At 37.4% G+C, this 9,368-nt stretch overlaps 1 protein-coding gene across 1 annotated transcript in view; it reads right to left on the bottom strand.

Annotated features, from left to right (window-relative positions):
* Window positions 1-7,941: 7,941 nt before the first annotated feature.
* LOC113062188 (ribosome biogenesis protein bop1-like) overlaps window positions 7,942-9,368 on the bottom strand; it is a 75,096-nt gene continuing 73,669 nt past the window's right edge. Inside the window, exon 16 of the mRNA XM_026231838.1 lies at window positions 7,942-8,765. Coding sequence (XP_026087623.1) covers window positions 8,612-8,765 — 154 coding nt within the window. The 3' untranslated portion in view covers window positions 7,942-8,611. The remainder of the gene's footprint in view (window positions 8,766-9,368) is intronic.

Below are 9,368 nucleotides of genomic sequence, written 5' to 3'. Positions count from 1 at the left end.
TGTAGATTTAATTTTTAAACAGCATTTATATATAGCTATATATATGTTTCTCGAAATTGATTTTGAATAATTCAGATTGCTTTCATTGATTTATTTCAAAATGTTTTATGTTATGTTGTCCATTGTTGTTAGTTTTCATACTTAAGCTGTGAAAGGAAAATTTTTAAGGGCTCAACACAACAGCTTTTATGATGCAAGAAGCCACTTTCGTTTTTTTGATTCTGAATATATTAGTCAGGTGTTTTGTTATTTATTTCAGAAATCCTTGTGATATACAATATTCAGTTTGTGCTGGTCTGACTTAATCAAAATAGTGTTTAAAAATTACTTTCTGTTTTACTTTGTGTTTGTATAGACCATAACGCATAAAAGCGCGTTCTTTAAAAAAGTTACTAAAAAGTTACTTTTAACAGTAATGCATTACTTTTTGGTGTAAGTAATAAACAAAGTAATGAGTTACTTTTTGAATTAACTGTAACTAGTTACTATTTCTTAGTAACTAACACAACACTGCTGAAATGTATAGTCATTATTACATTTTCATTCAATATTAAAACCACAATTCACTGATGAATCGTTCACAGCAAGTGTTCAAACCAACTCCATTTTGATTTCATGTTGACTTTAAGGCTTTGGGATCCAGCATTGGTATCATTTACATGCAGTACTACACTAACATTGAATGTGAATAATTAGGTTTGGAAGCCAGAGGATCAGATGTTTGACATGAGTCACAATGTTCAGCCAGTATAATAAAACGGACAGACTAGTCTGCTGGTACACTCAATCCTTCTAGAATCTACCTCTATTCAGGCTAAAACTCCATGTAACAAACCTAACTCACTCTGGGAGATATTCATTTATAATTGGAGTGGGTTAAAGGTGAGCTGAGGCTCCGGGTCTTTAGGTTCGATATTCACACTGCACCTACAGCTCAAAATGCTCACTCCATAAGAGTTTGTGCAATGTTTCTGATTACATATTGTGTTATTCTTTGGAGCACATACATTAGATCTTTCTCAGTACTTCAACTCAACATTTTCAAGCTAAAATTTTGTCTCTTATTTTCTCTTATTTTCCAGCCCAATTGAAACAAGAATCTACTACATTAATCAACAATTTAATCTGAAATGATTTCGGAGCATGTAAATACACAGTTTGAGGGCATTGTAGTCAGTACAATAACAGGTTTTCCCAATGGCCTCTTTTCCGTGCAGGTGGCCAATCTGTTCACAAACCAGATGTTTTCTGGTAGCCAAGTGAAGATTTCAGCAACAACAACCGAGTCTACCGAGACTAAACACAACTAGATTGTTTGCATTACAATCAATGAAACTGTCTAGAATGGAAACACGAAGTGCGGTAATGCAGCATGTTCAGTTGATGGACCGTTCCCAAGCCTGTCACATTTTACAGTGGCTTGACTTTATTTCACCCTTTGTCTAATATAACATGATTTTGTTTACAAATATTTTGTGCAAATTGATTACAGTGAATTTTTATTCATTACGCATTTTAATAACTTGACCGTTGCATCAAAAGCAGCTTAGACAGCTGGATGTTAAAATATGTTCTCAAAATCACAACACTCATAAACAAAGATGTGATGTGGCATGTTTATTTGAGGGCAGGTTGTGTCATCGTTTGGCTCTGAAATCAGTGGAAATTTTGGTTAGAGGTATACAGAGAACCAGCACCATTTCTGCAGAAGAGTAAATTTAGAGTAAAGGTGAAATAAATTGATAATGTCCAACATCAGTTAACATAGTCAATATAGTCTCAGTCTCAGAGGTCACGCCCACAGACCTTTGGCTAAATGTCTAATGCATATAGGACACAAAAGTGGAAACACTTCAGGAGTGTGGAAGTTGACACCGGATTGGTTGAATTCTACAGGATTACCACGAGACATGTGTGTCGTGTTCTTTAACGTTACGCCTGGAAACAAAGACACCATAGCCCCAAACCACCTCACGAAAGAAGAAAGCCGTTGTGTTTACAACTTGGACGATGAGCACTTATCAAGATCAACTAAACACTACTTTAAAAAGTATGTGAAATATTTAAAGTTTGCTGTATATAATCTTTAAAATATGTCCGATAGTTTTACACACCCGTGTGTTATTGTGGCAACATTTTCATGCCTCTTGACCAATGAACAAAACAAACTGTGATTGGTTGTTTGACATGTCGGTCAAATGGCCTCATGGGTGGGCCTTGACCAATGAAAGCTCCAATGAATTCCAGACCTTTAGTCTGAAAGTTCTGGCTACACAAGACAATAGTTTCAATGTAGCCGAAGCATGGTCAAACATTGCATACATAATGACCAATAGGTGGCGCTGTCTGGTGGCCTTGCCAGGAAGCAGAGCTCTACCAATTGTAATATTAAAAGGGACAGTTCATGTTAAAATTAAAAATTCTGTCTTCATTTACTCACCTTTATGTTTATGCCGTGGAACACACAAATATATGTTTAGCAGAATGTTATAGCTTGTCATAATGAAAGTGAATGAAAAGGATAAAAATAAAATTTTTATAAAAAATCTGACTGGAGTGACAATAGAAACACATGTATTCCTATTTATTTTTAGTAATAGCCTTGTGGAAGTGACAATCTCAGGGGTACAATTTAAGATGCAATTTCATTAAGTGAAAAGCTTCAGGCAGTGGTTTCCTTGTGGGTAACTCGAGTTAAAACCCCATAGGTGTATCTGGAAAACTGGCACAGCTGCTGTTCAGGAGGGCTGCTGGGGTTTCAGGTCTGAACGTGGGGGCATTCCAAAGAAAACCCGATGACAACATGGTTACTTGCCAGCTCAAAATCTTATAGCTCTCAGTACCTATCCCAAATTAAGCTTCCTGGAGCTGCAGCACTCTGGCAGGGAGTCTAATTTTTTTCCAATTATGCTGGAATGTGAAACTATTTGCTGTTTGTTTTGACCGTTTTCCTGCGGGGAGGGAAAGCAGAGGAGGAAAATGGTTAAGAGAAAGCAGTGGAAACACTCGCTGACTGCCAAGATTGCATCCATTTTCTTCTGAAACTATTCAAAATGATGCAATGGGACTGTTATTGGGTTTCACCGACAGGAAAACCACAGGTACACACACACACACACACAGGCTTGTGGATGAAACACACCACGATAGACATCCAGAGCCTCCGAAGGGTTTTCTACCAGACATTTTCAATGCCACCATCTGAAGTCATGCTCCAATTATGGAGTGCTGGGATGCAAAATATACGGAACACTTCATGAAACCTCTCTGTGCATAACCTGAATTTAACATAACCCCATTCACTGTTTAGTGGAGCTTGTAAAATACCATTTTTTTTTATTGTGGGACAGACGCTCTCTGATGTCTCGTCTATGTTGAGTGTCTGACAAGTCTACTAAGAGGGGCCCGACTGGAGGAAGTCATTATGAGGTCACCCCCGGTCCTCACGAGCACTTATGATGTCATCTCGCAGACTGGAAGTTTTTCCTTGGTTTGAGTCTTGTGCCATTTGGGGTTTGGAACGCGTGTCGTGTGTCTGGACGAGCATTAACAGGGGCACCGCGCGACATTACCTCAATCGTTATACCCCAGAATTCTTGAGCCTCATGTAGGTCTGTCAATCAAGATGCTTTATGGCCTCCTTGGTTGTGTTGCGAATTTTGAAAATCCCTTTGCGTTTATTAAACTTAATTTAATGTTTCCTCTGCATGCACAATGATATAAATGACCTACAGGAAAAAAAGCAGACATGAACAGCTGCAATCAATTATTATGTTTCCATGACCACTGACGGCGTTAATTGATAAATGTGGTATCGCCAACAGGCCATTGAGTTATTTTAGGAGAAAACTTAAAAGTGGAAACAAGATACAATGGAGAAGTGTGTCTTATGTGGCTGCCACTTTATTAGCTTCAAAGAGTCCAAAACAACATTGAACCCTACTAATTTGTATTGTATGGATAAAAATACAATACAAAGGTACATATACTGTATGTACTATTTTAAGTAGAAATATGTACACTTGAGGTACTAATATGTAGCTTTGAGGTACGTGCACCCCTCAGTGGTAAATAATGTACAAAGGTGTAACTTTTAAAAGGGTTCTGCCCCAGTGACAGCATTTGTAAAACATTTTTGAGAGTGTGGAATCACTTTCAAAAATATTTTTTTATTTATTTCCAGCAAATGAACAATAAAACTATTAACGGCCATTCAAAATCTCAGAGCTCAAGCATTTAAAGCATCATATGAGAGAATTGCAGCACACACTTGACCTTATCGCATGTTGGTGGGGACTTTAATATAATTATTGTTCTTGGTGTGAAATGCCATACCAAGTATTACAACAATGACAGCCAATCAAAACTCTTCCTACTTTAAATAGATGGTTCACCCAAAAAAGGAAAATGTCTGTATGTACTCACCCTCCATTTGTTCCAAACCTGTATGTTTTTTTCTTCTGCTGCTGAACATAAAAATATATTTTGAAGAAAGGTTGATAACCAAACAGCTGATCATAGCCATCGACTTTCCTGGTACTTTTTCCATGCAGAACCTGATTTTACCAAGTGAGACATGTTCCTGGGACAACATCGTTGTTGACCCTGGAACAACATTGTGATTAACCAATCAGATTTGAAGAACCAGTTTTTTAGATTTTGTGAAGTTTACGCTTAAAATCAGTGTTTGGTGCTTGTACATCAGTGTCATTCATCTATCATTTCCTCTGATTTTAGGGATTACTCATGGTTAAGGTTAGGTTTAGGTGTAGGGATATGGTTAAGAACATATTTTTGGAGTAAAATGTTGTTCCAGGGTCAACAAAATATGTTGACCTAGGAACACATCGAACTTGGCAAAATCAGGACGTGCTTTTTCCATACCTTCAACTGCTTGGTTACCAACATTCTTCAAAATATCTTGTTTTATGCTCAACAGAAGAAAGAAGCTCATACTGGTTTGGAATGGCTTGAGAGTTAGTAAATGATGCAGAATTATTACTTTTGGGTTAACTATCCCATTAAAGCGAGTGCTGCAGTGTTTAAAGAACTGGTTTTGACAGAAACATGATTATTATTTATGTGAATGGGCCTTTTATATGACATTTTAAAAAGACAAATTATTATTGCATTTTCCGGCTGAAATTTAGCTGCATGTAAACATTTTAAACCATTCTGTGGATCAGTCAAGTTTTGGCTTGTTGGACTGCTTCAGTTACGCCCAGCTGGTAGATGTCCTAACTACACCATCTTAGGGCAAAAGGCATCTTTCTGCACTGACAGTTGTGAAGCAGCAGGTATTCTCACAAAAGACTTTCTTCTCTATTAAATTCATCAGCCAGTTTTCCACAATTCACAAAAAGTCAGCCATGCTTCCTGTTTAGCAACATTAAATATAATCGCCAAGATAGGCATATTTCTCGTGTATCAGACTTGTCTCTTTCCATGAGCACAGGAAAATGTTCCACTGAATTACTGCTACCGCATTCATGTTTTTGTAGAGTTGAGGAAAACCACTGGAGTGCTGACAATGACTATTTCTTAAGTTATTTTTAGATAACTGACATCCCCAAATCAGAATGTGCCTGGCGTACTGGAACCTAATCATATAAATAACAGAATAATATCCAGACAAATGGGCCGCCTTCCAGGACAAGACGCACGCGCTGCCCTCCCCTGGCTTGGCACGGTGAACGACCTCAACTCTGGCTGAACTGATTGACTGAAAAACTCAGCACTGACTGGTCATCTGGTTGGCAATCTGTCAGTGACCATAAAATAAATGCTGAATCAGCGCGGAAGTATGAGCGCTTTTCTGGATAAGAATGTGTGGTATGATAAAATACCACAGCCGTTCATTGCGTCTGTCATGTGACATGATCAAGTGACTGGGGAATCAAACCAATTATTTGTGCCTTTATGTATCTTGTATTATAATATTTTTTTCTGCAAGAATTTGTAATATGTGCAAAATTTATGTGGACGTAAACAGGGATCATCTTTGAAAATAAAACACTTTAGCTTTAAGGGGTCATATGATGCGATTTCAAGTTTTCCTTTCTCTTTGGAGTGTTACAAGCTGTTTGTGAATAGATAAGATCCCTAAAGTTGCAAAGACTAGTCTCAAACCAAGAGAGATATTCTTTATAAAAGATAGGGCTCATCCACACTCTCAAACACTCATTCAAACACACCCCCAACATCTCTACGTCACTGTTGCTGCCGCCGCCACCAAGTCGTGAAGACACTGTGTGTTTTGTTTGTGAAAGCGGAAAAACTTTGTTTGGCCTTCCAAAAGAGGACATGACTAGAAATCAGTGGTTAAGCTTCATTTACAACACTATTCCAGAACAGTTCAAACGTGTTTAACACATTTTACAGAGGACGCGGACCGTTTTCTGTGAGAGTAGCCTTTAATTTCAAATAATGCTCACTCACAGACTGTGAGTACGTTTTTTTATATTTAAAGAATTTGTTTGATGATTAAAAAGTGAGTTTTAAGCGATGTAGAGTAGCACTTATTGTTTGTTGTTTCTACGATCACAAATGCAGACATGGTTTTATGTTAACACAGTGCAATACACAACAGAACATGTTGGGGAAGTCATGGTCTAATGGTTAAGAGTTTGACTCCTAACCCTAAGGTTGTGGGTTTGAGTCTTGGGCCGGCAATACCACAACTGAGGTGACCTTGAGCAAGGCACTGAACCCCCAACTGCTCCCCGGAGGCATAGAGGAGCAAAAATAATGTACAGTGTTTTTTGTACCTTAAACGTCATAACCACATTTCATTACACCAAATACACATAATGTTCTTTTTTTTTTTTAGCCTTTTTTTTGGTTGAGCAAAGTCATATGACCCCTTTAACAAGATGAATCGTTCAAGATTCGAGGTGGTAAAATGATCTGATACTTTGGTAGATGCATATCCAAGAGGCTGTTTGCAGGTTTTAGGTCATTTAAATTTGAGAGTGACAAAGAAATATGAGTAATAAGAAAAGAGAACGGAACATCACGTGTCAAAGGAAATGAGGAAAGGGTGAAACATTTCCCATTTCGTGCTGGAATTCACTAGTTTCAGCTCACTGGCTTCAACCATTTAGCAATTTTTTTTTTCTTAAAATGCGGCTCATTTATTTAGTATTTTTGAAACTGATTTGAACTGAGTTGAAACTATTCTTAGTTTTCTTTTCAAATCACCCTTGCACCAATTCTTTTCTTAAGAATTCCCTAAAAACTGCCTAAACTATTCTCTGTTGGCTGGTTTTAGAGTGGGTTTGGGCATCTTGTCAAACTTGGAGACCAGCTTAAACTTGCCAAGACCATCTTAGTTTTCAGCAGTCATTTTCTTTTTTTTTTTGGTTTGTAAGCCATTTAAATATCTGAATTAAAAAACAACTACAACAACAACAACAAAATAAACTACTTTATGCTAAATTTCTAGAAAAAATAACTCTGAAAATGATACTATGAAACAAACCATTACTGCAATATAGAAACTACAAAGTAACACTCCTATTACTGGAGAATGGAGGTATTTCAATGTAAATACCTCATAAAATATTACAGTACTTTTCATGCTTGGCAAGCAATTTTGTGTTGTAATCTGAGATAATATTATTTGATCTACACTGGTCTACAAACACTTCATCCCTGGAGATACTGGCAAATTAACAAAGGACTGCAATCTTCACACGGAGAGGCTCACAGCCTTGAGACCGACGTCTGGGGTAGAGAGAAGGACCCGCAGGTGGATGGCCTCCATGAAATATGATCTATAACACACAATGCCGTCTGATCAGCGGCGTCTGGGCCTCTCGCGGAGGAAAAAAACCCAATTCCCAGACTCACGCTGCATATAATTCAGGAGTCTTGAAAATCACCCTCGCTGACCTGCGGCGTGAAACCAGAAGGGAAAGAGAAAATAAACTCAAAACACTCTTCAAGAAACACGATGTTTAATTAAAAAATGTAACTCGTCTCTGGATTACAACTGTTAAAGATTTCAAAACTGAACAGGTAGAGGTAAAAAAAATAAGAAGTGACACGTTGAGGCTGGTAGAAGTTGATGGTAGCGCCATTTTTGGATGAAACGCTTCAGAAGGTGGTTTAAGAAAACATCAGGAGGTGTAAGTGAAGGACAGACGTCTGCAACTTTGATTCATGTCTTGTTTCCTTTGGCAAGGCCCAACATCGGACATTTGTTTCATTTCAAATTCAGCTTCCTTGTCCAAGGATTAGCGGTTGTGTTTGATTTGCTGTGGGGCACTGACAGCCTGGTACGGAAACGGCTCTTTCTGAGCGGACACGGTTCTGGGTTTGAAACCAAACCTGTCTCCCTTTTCACACTGCACTGGAGTCCTGTGGGAATCTGTGAGCGTCTGGATGTATTTTCTTCTAACATAAAAAAGGCAAAACATAGCTCAAAACACATATTATAATGACATGTTCAATATCAGATCAGGCGCTTGATTCCTGCCAGCAACATGTCAATGTCCTTCGGAGAGCAGCGAATCTAAAAAACCTCATCGGCTCGTAACTGGCGTGTAATTTCTGGTTTCGAAAACTCGAGGTCGTGGCTCCTGATGGAGGACTGTTTTCGTTTTGTTCTCTAGGTGAAAAGACGGACTGTTCCGTCGGCCCCTGAGGAAAACACCCAGGGTTGGGTTGGGTGGAAGGTCACATCGAGGACCCCGAGGTCATGAGTGATGGTGTGACCCTTCAGAACCTTCACTGGAACAATCAGAGGATTCTGCAGCAAGTCACTGTGGATTAACACAGACATTAGAATGGTTAGTGTTATTCACAACTGGCTCGGAATAATGATTTTCATAAAGTCTGGCTTCAATAACAGTTCTTAAATTTCTGAATTCTTTTCTGTCAATGGATGTTTCTTCAACTACAGGCGATTTTATGAACCACAAGTTGATTTTTATTAAACATAACAGATTCAAACTTTTTTGTTGTTGTATGAAGTTCACATTAAAAACCATCTTTGAAACATTTGACCATGCCTTCATTTATTTCAGCTTCCTTTAAAATGTATTTTACGTACAGATTTTATGGTTTTCAATTTTGAAATATTAAATAATTTTTTTACTACATTTAAAAAAAAAAAATCCTATGTGCATATTGTTTTCATTATTTATATTTTTTTAAACAATTACTAATTATTCAATTCTGAAAAAATGAAAAAAATCTGTTTTCAGTATTAATGTAATACAACTAATAAAACCCAAATCTGTACATTTTAAATTACATTTAAATACTATTGTGCAATTAAAAAATATATATAATTTTTTAATTATTACATGTATAATTTTAATACTGAAAACTTTATAAATGTCTCATGTACAGAAGATTTTTTT

This window comes from Carassius auratus, chromosome 44 (genome assembly GCF_003368295.1).
Source record: "Carassius auratus strain Wakin chromosome 44, ASM336829v1, whole genome shotgun sequence".
NCBI classification, from domain to species: Eukaryota; Metazoa; Chordata; class Actinopteri; order Cypriniformes; family Cyprinidae; genus Carassius; species Carassius auratus.
This window is presented reverse-complemented; position numbering and strand designations above follow the sequence as displayed.